Here is a 24,273-nt window from a genome sequence, read left to right as displayed (position 1 = left end):
GAATTATTTTGTGCTTATTTTCATCAGTAACAGACTCTGTGTACTGGCCCACATTTCTCTTGAGAACACTGGATCTACCAGTGTCGTTTTGTGCAAGTGCGTTGCACCCTATGAATTGTGCTTGCATTTTTAACAGTGTTCCTGATGTACAGTTGGTTAAAAGTGAACAATTTACTGGCTCCTGCCATGCCAGAGGCCACTTAACCGTTGCCGGCCCAACGCAAACACCAGCAAATGCTAGTATGCAGCAGGGCTTGCCGCCCGGACATTGCATGCAGCTCACTGACATTGTGAAAGATAATCATGTGAAGAACATTGTGTTTCACCTTCTGGTTATGTAGCCACCTTCCAGTTGGTTTGATGTGCAAATGCAGTTAGAGAACTGTACTCCGAATGCTCATATGCGTGGGGCCACACGTTCTTACTTGCCTGACGTCATTGTACCTACCCCACATGCCATCTCGGTGACACAGGTCACCTCAGCCATGCCGGTTGCTGCAACCAACACTCCATGGCCACATCGAAATCACTTTCTGCCTGCTCTCATAACGACACCAGCCGTTGCTTCCGTGCCTGTTTCGGGACCAGGTCTCCCTTGGCTGTATCACAATCACCTTCCGCCCATTGTCACAACGGCAATGGCCATTACGCCCACACTGCACCTGCCTCCAGGCCTGCAGTTGGGACACATTGTGCCATCAGTTGCACTGGCCCCCTCCTCTTCGTGTGCTGCTTGTGACCCCCCCCCCCCCCCCACACACACACACCACAAAGACCTTGTGCGATGCATTGCCCACCACTACTGCTCTCCTGGTGTCGGGAGCTCCCTCAACTTCTGACACGGATTTTCGCCTGCCTGTGCTTCATCACCATGTGGTACCCAGCAGATTTCCTAAACTGCCTGCTTTGCAAAAGGGCAACCCTAAGACTTGGTTTGCCCTGGTGGATCATCTACTGGATATCCATGGGATCTCTGAAGTTGACTCACATTTTGCCTGCCTGGTGAGCCACCTCCAGGACTATCCTGACTGACACAGTGATCTGCTACTCGTTCCGCTCACTTCACTCAAGCACGTAATGGCAAAAACTTTTCTTATCGAATGCCTTACTCGCCCTCCAGCTGAGGCCATCCACCACATCATCCGCACCATCCACCACATCATCCGCAGGCCAATGGAATAGTTGAGTGATGGCACAGAATGCTAATAGCTGCACTCATGTGCCATGGTGGGCTTCGGTCTGAGGCTCTGCTGGGGGTATTTGCTAGGAATCCACTCTGCACACTAGGGGGACCTCAATGCTTCGTTGGCAGAAGTCCTGTATGGCGAACTGCTCATCCTGCCTGCTGAACTCGTCGAGGACACTTCTCCAATGGACGCTACCAAGCTGCTAGCCCTTGTCAAACGAGTGCATGCTCATGTGGTCCACCTTCACCTGCCTCTACTTTGCACTCACACCACACCACAGGTGTTCATAAGGACTTTAAATCATGCGATTTCATCATGTTACAAAACGACCCTGTTCGTGAAGCTCTGGAACCTCTGTACTCTGGCCCACAGTACGTATTATGCTGCGGGGTCAATACGTTCGTGATTCTGCTCAGCAGCCACCCAAGTACAGTTTTGGTACAACGTTTAAGGCCTGCGTGGTCCCTCCTGGAGCCACTTCTTGCCGCTAACTGCCGACCTGCCTCCATCGACGGCTCACCTGCCGCTGCCGCTGTATGCCCCTTCGGCTCACCACTGCCTGCGCAGCTGTCTGGCATGCAGGACCCTGCAATGATACACCCAAGCCGCACACTTCAAGTGCCAGATGCCGCCTCCACCCACCGTGCTGGCACAAAGATATTTTTGTGGACGTGTGCTAGCTCCGCCCCACTGTGCTCTGCACTGTCAGGGAGTGGAAGGGGGGAGGGTGGGAGGCTCTGTGGCATCTCTGATGTGAAGGGACAGTTCTTTGACTATTCTCTTTGGTTCTGTCTTTTTGCCTTTGTATTCTAGCATTATGTTCGGCTGCCATCTTTCTGTATTCGCTCTATTAAGTGACGAAATAAATGTCATTTTGCTCCTAAAAGTGTGTTATTACAGTTCAACACCAGATAAAACCCACAAATGAAACAGTCCTTTAGCACATATTGTGTAAGATTATTTTATTGTTGATTAATAAAACTATGATGAAACTATGATTTTGCTCTTACATGTTTATCTTAGTAATATACAGGCAGCTACATGTGTACAAAGTATCCACTTGAGGGTTAAGTTAGCTTCTTCATTCTGGTTCTTAGCCACATTAAGATATATAATTTACATTTTACTCCTTATCTTTATATCTTTTCAGTGCCTAACAAGACGCATTCACATAGGGTAATGCACAGTGCACTAGCTTAGCAGGCAGAGAGGTGGGCCAAACCTGGATTGAATCTGCACAGCAGATTAATTGCCAAGGGCTGGTGCACTGGCCAGCCAGAGAATTGTTTTTAGGTAGTTCTCCATACTCTTTTAGGAAAATGTTGGGCTGTTTACCAAATTCCACCTCAGAGCATGATACACAAACAGTTAAAGTATGGAAACACACACAATCAATGTCGCAAGCTGAAGATGAAGATATAGAGAACACATATGAGGATATTGAAAGGGTAATACAGTACGTAAAGGGAGTTGAAAACCTTATAGTTCGGGGGACTGGAGTGCAGTTGTGGGAGAAGGAGTCGAAGAAAGGGATACAGGAGAATATGGGCTTGCGACAAGGAATGAGAGAGGAGGAAGACTAATTGAGTTCTGTGATGAATTTCAGCTAGCAATAGCAGATACTCTGTTCAAGAATCAGAAGAGGAGGAGGTGTATATGGCAAAGGCTGGGTGATATGCGGAGACTTCAGTTTTAGATTACATCATGGTCAGACAGAGATTCTGAAAACAGATACTGGATTATGAGGCATACTCTGGAGCAGATAGAGACTCAGATTACAATATAATAGTGATGAAGAGTAGGCTGAAGTTTAAAAGATTAGTCAGTAAGAATTGACATGCAAAGAAGTGGGATACAGAAGTACTAAGTAATGATGAGATACATTTGGAGTTCTCTAAGGTTACAGATTAAGCAAGAAGGAATAGCTCAGTAGGCAATACAGTTTAAGAGAAATGCACATTTCTACAAAAGGCAATCACAGAAGTTGGAAAGAAAAACACTTAAGTAGAAAGAAGGTAATTGTGGAGAAACCATGGGTAACAGAAAAGTTGATTAATGAAAGAAGGAAGTATAAAAATGTTGACAGAAATTCAGGAATACAAGTCACAGAGCAAGTTAATAAATAGGGTGTGCAGAGAAGCTACGATAAAATGGATGCATGAAAAATACAAAGAAATCAAAAAAGAAATTATTGACTCAGCAAATAGGGGAGTCAAATCATTCTTCAGCGAAATTAAAAGCGAGAGTTGTAACATTAATGGTGCAATGAGACTTCCACCGTTAAATGCAGAGGAGAGAACAGATAGGGGAAACAGTACACTGAAGACCTCACAGAGGGTCAAGATTTGTCTGATGTGATAGAAGAAGAAACAGGAGTCAATTCACAAGAGATAGGGGAGCCAGTATTAGAATCAGGATTTAAGGGAACTTTAGAGGACATCAGATCAAATAAGGCAGAAGGGATAGACAATATTCCATTAGAATCATTGGGGGTATTGGCAACAAAACAACTATTGATATTGTGTGTAGATTGTATGAGTCTGGCAACATACCATCTGACTTTCAGAAAAATATCATCCACACAATTCCAAAGACTGCAAGAGCAGATAAGTGCAAGAATTCTCAGAGTATCAGTTTAACAGTGCATCCATCCAAGTTGCTGATGAGAATAAGATACGGAAGACAGGAAAAGAGAATTGAGGATGTGATCAGTTTGGCCTTAGGAAAGGTAAAAGCACCAGAGAGGCAATTCTGATGCTGTGGTTGATAATGGAAGCAAGACTAAACAAAATCAAGATATGTTCATAGGATTTGTAGACCTGGAAAAAGCATTGAACTATGTAAAATGGTACAAATGTTCGAAATTATGAGAAAAATATGGGTAAGCTATAGGGAGGAATGGGTAATATACAATATCTACAAGTACCAAGAGGGAATAATAGGTATGGATGACCAAAAACGAAGTGCTCAGATTAAAAAGGGTGTAAGACATGTATGTATCCTTTTGCTCCTACTGCTCAACTTGTACGTCGAAGAAGCAATGATGGAAATAAAAGAAAGGTTCAAGAGTGGAATTAAAATTCAGGGTGAAAGGATATCAATGATATGATTCACTGATGACATTCCTATCCCGAGAGAAAGTGAAGGATAAATAAATGATCTGCTGAGTAGAGTGAACAGGCTAATGAGAACAAAATATGGATTGAGAGTAAATCAAAGAAAGACAAAAGTAATGAGAAGTAACAATAACGAGAACAGCAAGAGACTTAACACCAGGAATGATGGTCACGAAATAGTAACTTAAGGAATTCTACTACCTAGGCCAAAACAAGCTTGCTGGAGCAAGCAGGACATAAAAAGCAGATTAGCATTGGCAAAAAGGGCATTCGTGGGCAAGAAAAGTCTACTAGAATCAAATATCGGCCTTAATTTGAGGAAGAAATTTCTGAGCATGTACATTTGCAGCACTGCATGGTGTGGTAGTAAAACATGGACTGTGGGAAAACAGGACGAATTCCTTCTTCACAAAAACTAAAATAATAACGAGAATAATAATAAGACTTTTGTTGTATGTCAGAACTTAGTAGAAATAGATGAAGTAAGAGCCCCATCATATGGGGCAAAGATGAAATTGAAGCAAAAAGAGAAGTAGATGTATAGAACCAATAGGCAGAAAAATTTGGAGGGTGAGAGTAAGCATATATAAGAGCAAAATAGTAGTGATAGCAGAAGGAAAGAATGAAGGAGAAAGATAAAACTGAACTGAAAAATTTAAGAATTGTCAAAAGTTTCAAATATTTGGGAAGTGTAATCACGAATGACAGCAAAATGGAATACAAAAAGCAAACAAATTCTATCAGAGTGTGAAGAGTACACAACGGAACAGACATTCAAAAGTAATGTGAAAAAGAGTTACAGTCACCTTATTAAGAACCCATTTTAGCATAAGCGGCTGGTACATTGACTACTACAAAATGAGGAAGAGTACAATATCCATACAGCAGAGATGAAATTTTTTAGATGTAGTAAAGATAACACAACAAAGGATATGATCAAAAATTATGAAATTAGAAGGGCATGAATATTGAAGGTTCAAGACAAGATAGAAATAATTACACTGAAGTGGTATTGTTGAATGATGAGATTCGGAGAGAAAAAGAGGGTCAAATATATATATATTTTTTCTAAAGTTAACTGAAAGGATACATTGAGGAAGGATACAGAAATAGCAAGTATACAGTCAAGTAATTAGCACACGATGGGAGGGGGGGGGAGGGGGAGGGCACAAGGTGGAGATGGGCAGAGTGGGAAAAAAATAGAAAAGAGAAAGGAGGAGATCTTGGACATATCACTGTGGGTGTGGACTCAGACTGCTGAATGGGACCAAATGAAGTTGTGGGGGAGTATGTTACAGGTCCAATTCCAGTACACATAACACTGAGAAGCCAATGTTGACAAGGAACAGAACAAAGAATCCAAAGGGTTCAAGTAAAGAAACAGGCACAGTTCCAGTCTACAAAACACTGGAAAGTTGGGGTTGGTGAGGGACAAGACAAAGGATTCACAGGGTTCACATAAAGAAAAAGTTACTGAAGACAAGCATGTTGGTCGCAGTGGCAGTATCTGAACCAGGCTGGTCAACTTTGGTGGTCATGCCCACATAAAAGCTTAGCTATAGGTTGCAATAGAGTTGATATATGATTCACTCCTTTCTTCACCTACCATTTCTGTAAATCCCATCACAAAAGAGAGCTTTTAGGGATGCAGTAGAGCAAAGTTGTATAATATGAACACTTACATCAACTGGAATTTACATCTCTGTGTCAAAATATTCTGATAAATTGAAAGAGCAGTGTCTAATAAGGTTACTGAATGTCTGACGGTTCACAGTTTCCTGTTTGATTTTTGATGGCAACCTGTTAAATGTCTTTGTAATAGAATATAGAACTCCATTCTGAATACTAAAGAGGAAAGGAATTGAGGTGAGTTTCACAGTTCATTACATATTCACTCTTTTTATAAACAACTAGCAACTAAATGCGTTACTATTTGAATATAAGAATCCCAACTTTACACAGTATTCTTAGTGTATATTTCTAGGGACTTTTCCAAGCTTAACTGTGTTATCCCAGAATATTATGAAATATGGGAGTATTTAGTGAAAGTATGCCATCAATCCTATATGCAGGTTAATAAATAGAGTGATTTTTAGCTCAAAAGCATGCAGAATGGAGATTTTTTAGGTAATTCGTCCACTTTCTGACGTCACCTCAGCTTGTTATACATGTAGATACCTAAGAATTTCACACATGAACTTTCACGTAGTGTGTTCTCACTGATCACAACTTTAGCCTCTTGTAAGTTGGTTCTGTTTGTCTGGAATCATATAATATCACTGTTTTGCAAGACTAAGATTTAGGCTGTTGGCTGTCCACCAGTTGAAGGCCTAATCCACTATTCTCCTCGCTGTTTATAGACACAGTGTTAGTATACCTGTCTCATCACTAAACATAGCAGTTTTCATTGTTCTCCAGTGTCTTTGTTACACCATGTATTCAGGTGAAATGAAATGATTGTAGGGCACTGATAGCCGGGAATCCACACTTGGGGACATTCAGCTGTCAAGTTGCAAGTCCTTTCAGTTGGCGCCACATTGGGTGATCTACATGTCAAGGACAGCACAACAACCAGTCCCTGAGTGAAGAAAATCTACAACCCAGCTAGGAATAGAACCTAGGCCTGCTGCCAGGGATCCTGCTCACCCAGCTAAGGAGGCGGACATTTACTCAGCTGAAGAATAATGGTGGGTCAAGTAACAAACCTTGTGTAGCAACATGTTTAATCTTTCCAAATACTGAATTTTGTTTTGCTTTGTGGTAGCATTTGTAAAAAAAAGTGCCTTTTGTCTAATGTTGTTAAAGCATGACTATCCATGTGACTGCATGTGCTGGAAAGGAGAATGGGACATGTTTTGCAGTGAGTATTTCAAAAATATGTCATTACCAGACACTTTGTAGATTGAGGATTGTTGAATACCAGTTTTAGGACAGTGAGAAGGATTTTGGGAAGAAAATACTTCATTTTGGGTCAAGATTAAAGGTAGTTAAGGTCTGCAAGAAGATAAGATTAAGGTGTTCCTTTACAGGGTGGTACTGGGTAATAAAGGAGAAGCCGTGTGTGGCCACTTCGCTGGTTGGAGTATTAAGGAACACACATTTTCCATAAGTTACCAGCAAGCATAAAAGTTGTTATTACTAACAAATTTAGGTTTATTGAGGAACCCAAATGATTTATTGGCGACAAAATCCTCCAGTTCTACCAACAAGCTTCTTAGTAGAACTAACTAAAGTATACATTATTATTAATAATATCAAGAATCTGAGGAAAGGAACATTAGCACATCTCTCTTTTTTTAAATTCATATTATGTAAAAAAATTTATGACATGTTGTACACCCTACAGGATCTCCACACTAGTGATCTAGGGTGCAGAAAGTTTACCTAGTTTCATATAATCTTGCCTAATCTACTAGCATTCTGAGGGCCTACAGAGCAAGAGAGCTGACAATTGACCAGGTTTAGAGAATAACACTTGCCAGCTAGAGCATCAACATAATGTATAATGGATTGCTCCATTCTGCAAGTGTTCTATCCAATGTGGCTGTACTGTATGGCTGTGACTAACTGATTAGGAAAGCACGACATTTACTTATGTGGAGGTACTGTTGGCAGGTATTATATTTATGGAGGCTTTCATGGAGCCAATGGAGAAGTTGAAATCAGTCTCAAAGGAGATGTCTAGCTGAGCTGAGGAGGACTATACAAAACACATATGATCAAGGATGTTACAGCCTGAAGGAATGAGGATAGATTTCCTCGAGTCTAGATTATGAAGGTATCACCTACATTATGGCATTAGAATTTTGAGCATGTAGGAAGGATTCCTCTAGGTGGCACACAAACAGACTGGCACGTGAGAGTGCCATGTAGGTGCCTATAGGTATGTCACCAGTTTGTATAGTTTCCCCTTGACAAGGTTGTGGAGAATTTCATGGACAGTCATCTGTATAATGAATGAGGTGTTGGGTTTGACACCAAGAGGATGCTGGAAGAGAAATTGTCTATGACAGCATGGGCATGGATAAGTGGGATGTTACTGTCTATGGAGACATCCACAGAAAAAAGCTGGTAGCAAGATGGTAATGGGGTACGGATGATAGGGAGGGAGTAAAAGGAGTGGTCTATCATTTATACTCTTTTATTTTGAAATTTAGGTAAATCTTGATTAAGAATCCGTGGTCGTATCTCAATGTGTAGCATAGGTGTACTACCTGACTAGTCAAAAGTAAAGCTCGGTTGGCTTTTCAGGTAAATGGTAACATTCATAAAGAGTGAGAAACTAAAACAAGTTGCAAAATACTCACCGCCTCCATCTGCAAGTAACTTTATTTTCATCAGATTTATCTGAACAGTCAGCAGTTCCATCACAAACTTTGAAGTGTTCTATGCATTCTCCATTTTGGCACAGGAAGTTTTGTGTTCTGTAATTTTGTTTTGGTTAGTGAAAATCCTTATGCTGACTTATCTGTAACTGCAAACATCAGAAAATGAGAATCACTTACCCACAGTCCTGTCTTTTTACTCTGGGCACAGAATTTTCTGCTACTGATGAAACTATTGAAGAAATGAAAAAAAGCTTTTTTTTTTTAGAAATATTGCTATTCAAAAACTTATGAAGTTGCTATATGGTAAATGAACATAGATTGTACAAACACACAAGTGCAATCTGCATATTTGAGGTTTTGTCAGTTGGTGAAAAAATTTGTAGGACATTTCATAGGTAACAAAGGTAAATCTACATCTACAAACATATTCCACATGTCACCATAGAGAGCGTGTCAAAGAGTACCTTGTATCATCAATAGTCATTCCCTTTCCTGTTTCAATCACAACTGGAGTGAGCAAAAGATGAAAGTCTAGATGCCTCCATAAGAGCCCAAACTTCTGTTGACTTGGTGGCCTTTAGGCAAAATATACATTGGCGGGAGCAGAATCGTTTTGCTATCAGTCGCAAATGCTGGTTTTCTAAATTTTATCAACAGTGTTTTGCAGAAAGAACATCAGCTTTCTTCTACAGATTCCCACCTAAGTCCACATAGTATCACTGCAATATTTGCATTTGCATCTTCATCAAACCCACAAGCACAATATCTAACAGCACACTTCTCATTTTAATTCTTTCAGTGTCTTCCTTGCCGGCCGCGGTGGTCTAGCGGTTCTAGGCGCTCAGTCCGGAACCGCGCGACTGCTACGGTCGCAGGTTCGAATCCTGCCTCGGGCATGGATGTGTGTGATGTCCTTAGGTTAGTTAGGTTTAAGTAGTTCTAAGTTCTAGGGGACTTATGACCACAGCAGTTGAGTCCCATAGTGCTCAGAGCCATTTGAACCATTTGAAGTGTCTTCCTTCAATCTGGTCTGTTGGGAATCCCAAACACTACAGCAGTACTCAAGAATGAGAAGCACTAGTGTCTTATATTCATTCTCTTTATAGATGAATTACTTTTTCCTAGAATTCTCCCAATAAACCAAAGTCTACCATTTGCTCTCCCTGGTACTGTCCTTACATGGCCGCATTCATTTCGCTTTGCAGTATTTTGCCTAGATAATTTAACTGAATAAACTGGCAAGCAGCACACTATTAATACTGTATTCAAACATTACAGCATTGTTTTCCTAATCATCAGCATTAACTTACATTTTTCTACATTTACAGAAAGCTGCCACTCAACACCCTAAAGTGTGCAATGAGTGGTTTTTGCCACTTTCAAAACAGTCATACTGTGTGCTGGCTTAATGCTGCATCCACACACCAAGTCCAAGTAATTGAATGCATGTGATAATGTGACAACTCATTTATTAACAGCAACATATACACACCAAAAAAAAACCTCACAAAATACACACTCAAAACATCTGCCAGGACGATTGTGGAACCACGGTGAGCAGCTTGACCACTAACCCTGCAGGGCACACACTCCTCCGTGATCAATCATGCAGTTCAGTCTTGAAGGACAATGGACATGTGATCAGCCAAGCATGTGAATTGTCTCCTGTCTCGTGAGACTGAAGAACGGCGTAGACATCTGTGCAGTCTCAGTTGGTAGCTTGCATTGATGTCTCTCTTCGTGTCCTACATGCTCATGGGCATCATATCATTGCCAAGCTTTGGACTAATGGTACTTCAGTGTGGTAGCACATTGGCAGTGTTGCCTGCAATTGCTGTGCTGTCAACCACGGCTGTGATAACTGCTGCTACATAGATTCGCCCTTGGCGAGCAGAGCTCGACAGGCGGGAGACGCAAAAATGTTCCATCTGCAGCTAGCATATGTTTGTGCCTTGCATGCTTGTGGAGACATCAGCACAAGCACAGTGGTGGCAGGAGCCGAAGTGGTGGCTGTACCTTATCTAGGTGCAGCATGACATGCCTGCAGCACTTTAGGTATGTGTGGATGAAGGCTATTCCAGCACCCTGTCACATCAGTAGTGCAGTTGGAAGCCAGCCATGTGAGTGTGCAGGCATTCTGGTAGTGGCAGGGTCGAGGCGTCATATAGTAGTGAAACTTCCTCCATGAATTCTCTGGGGACGGAGAGTGACTGGCTATAGATGAGGTTTGCAGGTGACATGCCAATATCTTCCTTCAGGGTTATTCACAGTCAACAGAGTTCAAGAATGAGCCCCTTGTTCAGGTGGTGTCGTGGCACATCAGAGATACCTTCAGCATCTGATGAAGCCACTTGACCATGCCATTAGATGGCATGTGGTAGTTTACATGCAGTGCAGCCACGTGCCACACAGGTAATATGTTTGAACACCATACAGTCAAACTGGTGGACGCAGTCGGTATTTACGTGCTGGGGCAGTCGATGTGCACCACCCAGATGTCAACAAAATCAGTAGCGACCATCTCAGCAGTGATGTCCTCTATGGTCACTGCCTCTGGCCAGCAGGTAAAGAAGTCCACTATTGTGAGGAGGTAGCACTTGCCTTGGGACAGAGGAAATGCACCTACAATGTCTGTGTGGACAAGTGTGATGCAACATGTCATGTTGGGGAAGGTTCTGAAGGGTGCATTGGGTGATTTTTGCAAGCTGCCATGCTGTGCAGGCATATGATCTCTGATGGCAATCCTTCCAGACTCCTGGCCACATGAAATGCACTGGCATGAGCGACACTATAGTGTGTGCAATAGGATGTGATAGCTGGATAAAGCTGAAAGCACAGTACTGAAATTTCTCCAGGAGGAATGCGAAATCTGTGCCTGCTCTAAACCACACCAAACTTTTCGGGAGAACCCAGGGATGGCCACTAGTTCTAAATGTAGTCAGCTGGAGGTGTCGGTGTTAAAAGCTGTTCATTTGGGTCACCCCCCTGTTTATGTGTGGTGTCTTCGAAGTTCACCTGGGTGGACATGACAGCACAGTCATGGGGCAAGCAGATGGCAACAATGTTGTCCATCCCGTAGACGTAGCAGATGTCCATTGTAAACAAGGACACATACTCCAACTGGTGTAGCTGGTACAGTGAACAGTTGGTGGTGTTGATCCAGAAAGTGTGTGTTATTAATTTATGGTCAGTGAAGATAATGAAGGGGCAGGCATCTACCGGAGGATTGAAGTGTTTCACCACCGGATACACAGACAGTTGCCATGTTTGTACATGCTCCAAGAGCGTTGTGACGTCAATAACTTCCCCGCAAGAAGATGCTGAGTGACTGCCAGCTGCCATCAACGCATTGTTGGAGCACTGTACTAACGACAGTCTTGCTGGGATCCACAATGACAGCCAACTCTGCATTGTGTATCAAAAGGGCGAGCAGTGCCACTTCGGTGAGGCACTGTTTTGACCCAGTAAAGCTGTACTCCACTTCGTCAGTCCAGGTAATGGGAGCCCTTTTTTGCAGTGAGGTCACATATTGCACTGCAGTCACAGGTTCAAGCAGCATGGCAACGTTACACAGACAGCATCAGTAGACGTCGACCATCCTGAGAGGATTACAGGCCTTTGTGAGTTTGTGGACATGGCAAGTTCATAACTGGCTGTACTCTGTCTGGCAAAGGTGTGGATCCAGTACAGGTGATTAAGTGCCTGGAAAATTCGGTCTCACTGACTCCAAATACACATTTCACCAGGTTGGAAATTATTTTTAGGTGGCTGCAGTGGAGATCGGATGTTTTCTAGAATACAAGGATGTCATCATGGTATGCAAAGCAGCATTGCAAACCTCACAAGATGCCATCCAGGAAATGCTGCCAAGTCTGGGCAGCATTCCTAAGGCTATACGTCATGAACATGCTCTCAAACAACTTGAAGGGGGTAATAATTGCGGTTTTTTCTACGTTCTCAGGTGCTACGGACATCTGCACGTATGCCTTCGCACAATCAATTTTGCTAAATACAGTCAGACCTCCCAGAATGCGCTAACATCCGGAGGTGTGGCACTGGATATATGTCTGGCACTGTCCTTGAATTTAGTGTGCAGTAGTCCGCACATGGGCACCACAAATGGTCCCTTTTAAGCAGAAAACCACGAGCTGCTCGATGATCGGACGATGCGGTATTGACTGTCAATACCGAGGTTGGATCGCGCCCAATTGTTATTTTGTGCTCTCAACAAGGGAAGTGTCTAAGCATCTCAGAGTGAACCAAAGCGATGTTGTTCGGACATGGAGGAGATGCAGAGAGATAGGAACTATCGATGACATGCCTCGCTCAGGCCGCCCAAGGGCTACTACTGCAGTGGATAACCGTTACCTACGGATTATGGCTCGGAGGAACCCTGACAGCAACGCCACCATGTTGAGTAATGCTTTTCGTGCAGCCACAAGACGTCGTGTTACGACTCAAACTGTGCACAATAGGCTGCACGAGGCATAACTTCACTCGCGACGTCCATGGTAAAGTCAATCTGTGCAACTCTGACACCATGCAGCGCGGTACAGATGGGCCCGACAACATGCCGAATGGACAGCTCAGGATTGGCATCACATCCTCTTCACCGATGAGTGTAGCATATGCCTTCAACCAGACAATCATCAGAGACATGTTTGGAGGCAACCCGGTCAGGATGAAAGCCTTAGGCACACTGTCCAGCGAGTGTAGCAAGGTGGAGGTTCCCTGCTGTTTTGGAGTGGCATTATGTGGGGACGACGTACGTCGCTGCTGGTCACGGAATGCGCCGTAACGGCTGTACGATACGTGAATGCCATCCTCCGACCGATCGTGCAACCATATCGGCAGCATACTAGTGAGGCATTCGTCTTCATGGATGACAATTCGCGCCCCCATCGTGCACATCTTGTGAATGACTTCCTTCAGGATAACGACATCGCTAGACTCGAGTGGCCAGCATTTTCTCCAGACATGAACCCTATCGAACATACGTGAGAGACTGAAAAGGGCTGTTTATGAACGACGTGACCCACAAGCCACTCCGAGGACTCTACGCCGAATCGCCGTTGAGGAGTCAGACAATCTGACTCACAGTGCCTTGATGAACTTGTGGATAGTATGCCACGACAAATACAGGCATACATCAATGAAAGAGGATGTGCTATTGGGTATTAGAGGTACCGATGTGTAGACCAATCTGGACAACCACCTCTGAAGGTGTCGCTGTATTGTGGTACAACATGCAATGTGTGGTTTTCATGAGCACTAAAAAGGGCGGAAATGATGTTTATTTTGGTCTCTATTCCAAATTTCTGTACAGGTTACGGAACTCTCATAACCGAGGTGACGCAAAACTTTTTTTTATGTGTGTATTTCATATACTTATAGTTCATTGTTACTCTGTATTTGTAGCTACATGAAATGAAATTAAGCCACAGCAGAAGTTCAAGCATGCACTGTGTAAAGGCTAGAGCGGTGCTGTTTACTGTCACCTCATGTAGATTGGCGAGCGACATGGTGTCACGAAAACTCCAAAGTCTACTAATGAATACGACCAAGCATTACTAGGGGGCACCGCTTCAGGAGAAGCTTGGCCTGCTACATACTAGGTGTGTTAAAAAAGTAAGGTGCCTTTATATTTTTATGAAAAAATATCTATTTATTCGTCCATATTCTCGTTGTCTCCTTCAAAGTAATCCCCCTCAGATACAATACGCTTATGCCAACGCTTCTTCCAATCCTCGAAGCACTTCTCATAAGCACTTTTTGGTACAGCCCTGAGTTCTTCCAGCAATGCAGTTTTTACTACCTCAGTCATTGAAAATCTTCGTCCTTTCATAGGCCTCTTCAGTTTTGGGAATAGGAAAATGTTGCAGGAAGTCAAATCCGGTGAATATGGTGGCTGAGGCATGATGTCGTGTTGTTTTTGGCAAAAAAATCTCTCACAAGCAACGATGAACGAGCATTGTCGTGATGCAAAAGCCATGAATTGTTTTTCCACAATTACAGAAATTTTTTGCAAACACGTCTCACAATTGCGCATAATGTAAAGGTAATACTCCTTATTGACCGTATAACCTTGAGGCAAAAATTCATGATACACAACACCTCGGTAACTGAAAAAAACAGTGACCAAAACTTTGACATTTGATCGAATTTGGCGTACTTCTTTCGGTTTTGGCTCTCTGGGATGCTCCCATTGGGACATTGGGCTTTGGTTTCGACGTCATAACTGTAAACCCATGTTTCGTCACCAGTTATGACCCCTTTGAGCAAATCAGGTTCATCATTGACATCATTTAAGAGCTCCTGAGCGATGACATGCGACGGTTCTTCTTATCAAAATTAACAAGTTTCGGAACACAGTTTTTAACACACATCTCATGCCCAAAACATCCGAAAAAATTGCATGACACGAGTCAACGGATATGCCAACACCCTCAGCAGCTTCTCTTACGATAATTCGACGATTTTCCAAAACAATTTTCTTCACAGCTTCGACGTTATCATCTGTTGTTGATGTGCTGGGGCTCCAGAGCGAGGTTCGTCATTGGCATCTTCTGGGTCATCTTGGAAGAGCTTGTACCACTTGTAAACACTTCTTTACTTAGAGCAGACTCACCCTATGCCACTGTCAACACAGGGTGTATAGGTGAACGAGGGAAAAAAATTCCCGGATTTTTCCCAGAATTCCCTGTTAAAAGTACATTTCCTCCCGGGTGAAAATACACTTTTTCCGTGTTAAGTGAAGGTATACTTTTCCTTCGAACTGTAAAACTTACCAGTCTTTTGAATGGTCATGGTTTTATACACAGGCTTAGAAATTCCCGGCACTTTAGAAAACGAAACTCAGGGAGCCAAACATGTTTTGGGAAGATGTCTGACGTGCAGCAACATGTACACTGCACATTTTAATATTACGAAAGTATAAATTCGAATTCCACCAAATAACACATGTTACTTTCCGAAGCATTGAAATCGTGTAACTCTTCAGGCTTTCCCGGCGAGATCTTGACATGTGGAATAATCGGGTCTACTGCCGGATGTTTGTGTCGCTCTGGCACAATATTTCGGCCACGTAACGGGGGCTCTGTTCGCGGTCCGCGCCTGCCTGGCGCTGCTTGTAAGGTGTTGTTTCTTCCCCGGTGCTCCCTCGGACATCCGCGCCCGACTTGGTCTCCATCGTGACAGCTCTCTGAGGCCTGTCCTTTGTTGGGCGCTCCATTCGCGGTCCGCTCCCCCCCTGGCGCTGATCCTGCGGTGTTGGCACTTCCCTGCTGCTCCGACGGCCGTCTGTGGTCGGCTAGTCCATCATCTGCGGTCGTGGCGGCTGTCAGAGGCCCGTCCTGCATCGGGAGTTGCGTTCGCGGTCCGCACCCGCCTGGCGCTACTCCTGCAGTGTTAGTACTTCTTGAGGAGTTTGTTGGTTCATTTCGTTGAGCCCTGATAAGCTCCAGAGCCGGACTCCACGCCGAGCTGAGCTGGTAACCGCTGTCGTGGTTTATTAGGTTGTCTGTGACCTTGATCTCGATGGCCTCCTTTATGACACTATCCCAAAATCTTGGCGTCTGTGGCACAATTTTGGTGTTGTTATAGTCCATTGAGTGGCCGAGCTCCAGACAGTGCTCCACTACGGCAGGTTTAGTTGCCTGTCCAAGTCTGGTGTGCCTCTGACGTCCACTGCCCTGGTTGTCTGGCCAATGCATGACTTTCCACACTGGCACGGGATGTTGTAAATGCCTGGTTTACGTAGCCCCTGGTCGTCCTTCACACTCCCTTGCATGGTCCCAATTTTCGAGGGTGGACACAAGATACTCTTTATATCATATTTTGAAAGAATTCTGCTGATCTTTGCAGAAATACGTCCAGCATATGGCAGGTATGCCACATTCTTCACCTCCTCTGGCTCCTCTTGTGTACCCTGTGGTTGACTGGTAGTACGAAGTGACCTTTGGATGTCTATGGAGGAGTATCCATTTCTGCTGAACGCAAGCTGTAGATGTTGTATCTCTGTGGCCAGACTTTCTGTATCTGACAGAGCTCGAGCCCTGTGAACTAATGTTTTCAAGACCCCATTCTTCTGTGCTGGGTGGTGGCAGCTACTGGTTTGAAGGTATAAAAGTCAGTGTGGGTGGGCTTACGATACACACTGTGCCCCAGAGTGCCATCTGCCTTCCTCTTGACCAGGACATCCAGGAATGGGAGTTGTCCATCCTTCTCTAGCTCCATAGTAAATTTTATACTTGGGTGGCGTGCATTTAGATGTTCCAAAAACTCATTTAGCTTCTCCCTACCATGGGGCCAAATGACAAAAGTGTCATCAACATACCTAAGAAAGCACTTGGGTTGGTAAGCGGATGAAGCAAGTGCCTCCTCTTCGTACCTTTCTATGAAAAGGCATGAAAAGGTTGGCTACCACTGGTGATAAAGGGCTGCCCATTACCACTCCTTCCATTTGCTTATAAAATTGACAGCCATAAAGAAAATATGTTGAGGTCAGTACATGCTTGAACAGGTCGAGCAGGGCACCATCGAACTTCTCTCCAATGATATTGAGTGAATCATTGAGTGGCACTCGTGTGAAGAGCGACACCACATCGAAACTGACCATGATGTCATAGTCCACGAGGGAAGTGCCAACGCCTTGGGTGCAGCACCAAGCGGGCGCACACCACGAACAGTATGGTGTCACTGCCAGACACCACATTTGCTAGGTGGTAGCCTTTAAATCGGCCGCGGTCCAGTAGTATACATCCGACCCGCGTGTCGCCACTATCAATGATTGCAGACCGAGCGCCGCCACACGGCAGGTCTAGAGAGACTTCCTAGCACTCGCCCAGTTGTACAGCCGACTTTGCTAGCGATGGTTCACTGACTTCTACGCTCTCATTTGCCGAGACGATGGTTAGCATAGCCTTCAGCTACGTTATTTGCTACGACCTCGCAAGGCGCCAGTATCCGTACTATTGATATTGTGAATCATTTAGCATAAAGGGCGACGTTCTCTATTAATGGATTAAAGTTAAGTATTCCACCAGCTACGTCCGTTTTTCTCAATTCTAATTCTGTTGTCATGTTCCAGACCTCACGCCAGCCTGCGTGAGCTAAAACGCGTGCATTTCGGCCTCCTTTAGTAACACGGTTGGCTGTCCTGCCAACCACAACAAACAGAACGCCACATGCGTGTCGAGCCCCAGACAACTGCCACGACCACAGGTGGTGGACGAGCCGGGCGCGGACGTCTGTGGGAGCACAAGGGAGGGGTAAAAACCTCAGGAGCAGCGACTAGCGGACGCGGACCGCGAACGGAACGCCCGACACAGGACAGGCCTCAGAGAGCTGCCACAGATGGCGCCCAAGTCGGGCGCGGACGTCCGAGGGAACACTGGGGAAGAGACAACACATTACAAGCAGTGCCAGGCGGACTGGCACGGCAAAGAGAGCACCCAGCGCCCTCTGGGCATAAATAGTGGACAAGATCCTTCAACACGGCAGTTCTAGGCGCGCGGTCCGGAACCGTGCGACTGCTGCGGTTGCAGGTTCGAGTCCTGCCTCGGGCATGGATGTATGTGATGTCCTTAGGTTGGTTAGGTTTAAGTAGTTCTAAGTTCTAGGGGACTAATGACCACAGCAGTTGAGTCCCATAGTGCTCAGAGCCATTTGAACCATTTTTTGAACACGGCAGTCTCAGGTAGCACCTGATGAAGGCAACGAGTTACGTGCCCGAAATATTGTGCCAGAGCGACACAAACATCCGGCAGTAGACCCGATTATTCCACATGTCATTGAAATCGTGATTGTGATGCGCTTTTGTAAGCCAGTCATAGCTCAGGTCACGTGATCTCGCCAACCGATAACAGAGGATATTCAGAACACAGGACACGTGATGTAGTCGGCCAAAAGCAACATCACTGTTAGGTAACGCAAACACACTATAGGGAAAATTAATGGTTTAAATTAATATATGTAGTGTTGCTACAAGAAAAGAAAAGCTTCCACATATAATGTTGCCCCTTTTTTGCGCGTGTTACTCTTTAAGATACATCACACAAATGTGCCAGTAAAATGTCTGAGAATGACATAAATGTTAGATATTCTGGGCTAGAAATTATTCTAAAACATCGTACTCAAAGAGCTGATTATTAAACGAAGAGTCAAAAACTCTGGGATTTATTAAGTCCATCGTACATTCTCGCACATAGTTCATCTTGCATAAAAGGAAATTTACATTGAAAGTAACGCTTTTCAAACCACCATTATATTTTCCAGAGACCTGTTAGAAATAGGTTCGTTTCAGCACTTGCCAAAGGGCGCCTCATAACAAGCATCTTACATAATGTCATAAAAGAAACAAGACATTAGAGGATACTCGAAGAGAAGGGTATTTTGTGAACCATACTAAAATCATAATTGAGCTTAAAGTGCACATTTGTATGTTCAGATTCAGACGTAAATATTTTTGAAGTACCAGTACTGTATTATCTCATGTTTGGTTCTTTATTATGACATATGCAATACGTTCTAGAAGATAAAACATGCACCTGAAATGCAGCGAACAGTTGAAACTAGCCAATAGTATGGAATTAAACACTCCGTTTCAAATAAATTGGCTGGTTCGGCGGAAAAGATTAATAAAAACCAAATTTCTTTAGCAAATCGACAGAAATAACTTCATTGTTCTGCAATGCGATTAATGCTTGACTGTCAGAAAAGGGATATAAAATAAATCTGAAACTAATAACATATTTTAGCCTTTCGTAATTATGTAATTTACTTGATAGCTCCGGGTCACAGAAATCAGTTTTGTTTTCATTTGATGTAAGAGCAATAAACGAAAACAGCAAAATCACCAAACGTAAACACGGGTCACGTGAGACTACCCACTTCCCCATTTCAACTTAAGACTGCTCTGTATATCTGCACCGGATCTCACCGAATCTACGATATTTCCGAACCGGGACAATACTAGATAGTGGCGCCCCGCCCCCCCCCCCCCCCCCCTCCCCCATGAGCATTTGAGGTAGGACACCAAAAATTTAAAAAATCGACTTATCAAAAAATGTCCATTTTGTAGTACACATCTTTCTGAAGAATCTGAAATATAAAATATATGTGTTTGAGGAAATGTAAGACATTGTTTGGTCTTAAATGTGCCAAAGTGCAGTCCCACGCCTCTTCACACAGCATTCTATCGCACGTCACTGTATTTCGTTCTGTGGAACTCAACCATGTAACATTTTGTAATGGATGCCATCAAACTATATCCAGGACAGTGGAAATTAAAATTTCCTCAGGTGCCTCTCCTGCTCCTAATCGGCCGGTTTGACAAACTGCTCCTGTTCTTTTTTTTTAACCGGGAGAACAGTAACTCTTCAGAAAATTTGCACTCTTTATTGCCTGTTAGCTAAATAAATTTATGTTTTGTGTGACATAAAATTAAATATAGGATACATACCACCAGTAAAGACAATAGACAAGCAAGACAGTACACATTTCTTCAGTCCTTAAGTCCTTGCATTGTTTTTCTCACTAACCTTAGTACAATTTTACATGGCGTGCTTTCCTTTTGGGTAAGATTCTATTAGCTCAACAAAGTTCGTCAAACTTTTGCTACATAAAAAAACCAAATGTTGTCTAATACTGAAAATGTTATTAATACGAATAGAACCCAAGACTGGCATAGTTTCTCGATCTGATTACGTGCATTTTGTCACGAAATAGGTCTGCCTAATATTGCAGCAACTGTAACACACACCGAATAAACGACACCGTTTTGGCACATTTTTATAACGCAACAGAATACAATCAATACCTGTTAGGCCTACTACAAGCAAAAAGTTTCATGTTAAGAAATAGTTTCACATTTCATTTGCTCTAGCTTCTGAAGCAGTAGTACGAAATTTTTATATAAATTTGGAATCGTCATATTCTTCCCTAATTTGTGTGATGTCCCCGTTTCTTCTCATCCTCATTATAACAATCTTGTCATCACTAATTCTGTGAATATTCCTGCCAGGTTAACTTGACTAACCCTGCCACAATCACCGTTTTACTCAACCCACGTTTTTTCTGTGGTTAGGTGTTATTACGTGTTCGTACAACGCTCCCACAATAGAACTTTAGCGGCTGCTAGCAGGAGACCGTACAACTGGCCCTTACCTGTGTAGCGTTCTGACAAAAAAAGCGGGAGAAGGTACTACTTATAGGCGACTCAAGTGCGCATGCGCATGAGCTCGCTAGCAACTGCTCAAATGAATTTACTGTAAGCAGTTGTGACGTCACGCTAATCGGAGGCAATTTGTTGTTATGAAGCATTGCATAGTCTTCCTAAAGCCGTTGACAGATTTTCCTATTGGCAGACGTGTGAGCACTGTGTTTTATTGCTGTATATGGCTCATTTCCTTGGCAACTTTGTTTTATTTTCGTTTTTCTTTCTCTCTTTCAAGTTTTATTGCTGCAGTATTATTCTGCAGTAGCGAAATACAGTAATATCCTTTGTTAGAGTATTGGTTCTTACCGGTCAATGTTACAAAAATTTAACTGAAAACTGAAACAATGAAAAATACCTGGAGTTCCAAAAATAATCCCGAGTTTTTCCAGGTTTTTTCCCAGATGAAAAAATTCCCGGGTTTTTCCCGGATCTCCCTGCTGTCCAGGGTCGTATACAACCTGCATCATTTCAAGTGTTTTAGAGCACTTGATTCCATTTTTCACACAAAATTTGATGCAAATTCTTTGCTCTGTTTTTTTACAATAATCGAAAATCACTGAGCACACGGAAAGACGTCTAACCTTTCTATCTCTCAAAAATAAACGAAGTATGCTGTAGACTGTGAACATCTGTGTGGGGCATGTGTACCAACATAACAAAAAAAAGATTGATAATCGAATATACGTTGCCAGTGCAATTTGAAAAGCCACCTTACTTTTTGAACAGTCCTCGTATCTCTTCCTCCCCCATCCTCCATTTCCACCTACCCACTATCCCCCTGCACCTTCCTCCTGCATCTCCCCTCCTTCCCCTTTCTGTGTCCATTTCCTTCCCACCTCTTTCTGTACCTCCCCTCCTCCCCCCTCTGTTCATCATCTCCTCCACCTCTCTGCCTGTCTATCTCCTCCTCCTCCCCCCATCTCTTGGTCCACCTCATCCTCCCCCTCGCTAAAAACCCATCTCCTCCCCTCTCACTCTGCTCAGCTGTGCCCATATGCAAATGTTGACCTTGCAATGAATGTCAATACTGCCTACACAAAATGCCTCCTCCTATTCCCTCAACTCTCTCTCTCTCTCTCTCTCTCTCTCTCTCTCTCTCTCTCTCTCCCTTATCTCCCCCTCTCACAATCCATCTTTCTCTCCCCCTATCTCTCTGCTCAGCCACGTCCATCCACTTGTATGGCACCTGCTAGACACAGCGATTCTAACCACAAAAATGCGTGTTGTGGAGAGCAGCCTGCAATTTGGGGTGAAAATGCTTAATTTGCCCATATTTCAACTCCTGAGGGAACTAGGAGGTTTTAAACCTCACAGTCCTGGTTGCCATGTAGCAAGTAGTGTATGCATCATATTTGGTTGCAATGATAAATGATTTAGGACATACTAGTCTTTGCACCGAGGCTTCGTCTGCATGTGCATATATTGTACATACCACCTCCTCTTTCCGTTTCCTCCCCTCCCTCCCCCTCTGTCTCTCCTCCACATCATCCTCCCACCCACTTGAACGTCTCCTCCTCCCCCCTCTCTCTCTGTCTCTTTATCTCCTCCTGATCCTTCTATTTGTCCATCTCCTCTCTCCCCTCTCTTCAACCATATCTGCCTCCCCTCCCTCTCTCCTCATTCCTCCTCCTATTATGAATGAATAGAAATATATATATATATATATATATATATATATATATATATATATATATAGAGAGAGAGAGAGAGAGAGAGAGAGAGAGAGAGTGAGAGAGAGAGAGAGAGAGAGAGAGAGCGCTGAGTAGTTTACCTTGAAACTTTGAAGTTCCATAGGCTTGGAACGTGTGACATACGTAGTCGAGTATTTGTAATATCTGAATGTTACCAATGTACTGCACGCCCTCAAGATTAGGGCTTTTACCTTCCACCGAAAGTTTTGTACACGTTTGTTTAAGTGTATCTTAAGCAGATGTTCGGGCTTTGAAACAATAGAAAAGAATCTTGCGATGTTCCCTGTAGCAGCATTTATCCCAGAACTGATTCGTTCCGCGTCCTAGAAGCATATCACAGTTACGATACTGTATTTTCGTAGAGAAACATTAAGCCGTCAGTGGTCCCTCAGTATTACTGGTAGAACACAGCTCATTTTCTACAATAGAGAGTGTTTCCATTTCAACAATCGTATATTTACAAAAAGGTTCCAAGCGTGTAGATAACGGCTAATGCACTAACAAGCAATCTATAAGTGGGAGAGAGCTCTGTAATTGGCAGGCCTACTCGTGTGGGGCACACCTCTACTAACACAAACTGGATACGTGATCTCGACAAATAGTACAGATTGTTTGAAATGTTGCTGAGATGTCATTCTTGTAGGTCTAGCGAAACAATTCGATAAGTAAACGCATACAATTCCCATTAAGAACAATATTATTCATAACTATCATACGCAGAGGAAGCCTGAATGTTTACAAGGAATATTACTTACAGGAAATGAGCAGCAGAGATAGAGCACATAACTGCCCTCGTCGGAGGCCCATTATACACTGCCGGATAACGGACAGCCTCCCCAGCGAAGGGAAGGCAGCAGCTTCCAGCGATCGCTTGAAAGACGGAAATACCGTTACAGGGTAAGGAATGCTGGCGAAATGCAGACACCAAGGATTGACGGAGGTTTGCGCTCAATTTAAAGCAAATCATTGTCTCAGCAACAACCTGTATTAACAAATAGGAATAAAGGTCTTAATATACAGATTTAGATTTTTACCAGTCCTCACATAACTAAGTATTGCTACAGCTAAGTGTTCAGTTTCATTAATCGTTTGCGATGATTTCATTTGACTGGCGTGCATATTACAGACCACTAGACAATGTGTAAATACGATGTACTGCTCGAAAGGGAAGCACTTTATCGGCAGATGAAATCTGGACCACTGCTATGATTTGCTTCGACAAGAACATATTGTTGTTGTTGTTGTTGTGGTCTTCAGTCCTGAAACTGGTTTGATGCAGCTCTCCTTCCTACTCTATCCTGTGCAAGCTTCTTCATCTCCCAGTACCTACCGCAACCTACATCCTTCTGAATCTGCTTAGTGTATTCATCTCTTGGTCTCCCTCTACGATTTTTACCCACCACACTGCCCTCCAATACTAAATTGGTGATCCCTTGATGCCTCAGAACATGTCCTACCAACCGAGCCCTTCTTCTAGTCAAGTTGTGTCACAAACTTCTCCCAAATACTATTCAATACATCCTCATTATTTATGTGATCTACCCATATAATCTTCAGCATTCTTCTGTAGCACCACATTTCAAAAGCTTCTATTCTCTTCTTGTCCAAACTATTTATCGTCCATGTTTCACTTCCATACATGGCTACACTCCATACAAATACTTAAAGACACGACTTCCTGACACTTGAATCTATACTCGATGTTAACAAATTTCTCTTCTTCAGAAACGCTTT

At 43.4% G+C, this 24,273-nt stretch overlaps 1 protein-coding gene across 1 annotated transcript in view; it reads right to left on the bottom strand.

Moving 5' to 3' along the window:
* The window catches only part of LOC126281797 (modular serine protease-like), a 183,774-nt gene extending 160,408 nt beyond the window's left edge, over positions 1-23,366 (bottom strand). The window contains exons 1-3 of the mRNA XM_049981011.1: positions 23,295-23,366; positions 8,809-8,860; positions 8,611-8,727 (exon numbers count right to left, since the gene is read on the bottom strand). Of these exons, the coding sequence (XP_049836968.1) occupies positions 8,611-8,727; positions 8,809-8,860; positions 23,295-23,346 (221 nt within the window). The 5' untranslated portion in view covers positions 23,347-23,366. The remainder of the gene's footprint in view (positions 1-8,610; positions 8,728-8,808; positions 8,861-23,294) is intronic.
* Between the last annotated feature and the right edge of the window lie 907 nt (positions 23,367-24,273).

This window comes from Schistocerca gregaria, chromosome 7 (genome assembly GCF_023897955.1).
Source record: "Schistocerca gregaria isolate iqSchGreg1 chromosome 7, iqSchGreg1.2, whole genome shotgun sequence".
Taxonomy (NCBI): domain Eukaryota; kingdom Metazoa; phylum Arthropoda; class Insecta; order Orthoptera; family Acrididae; genus Schistocerca; species Schistocerca gregaria.
Note: the sequence above shows the minus strand (reverse complement) of the source record. Positions and strands in the feature narration are given on the sequence as shown.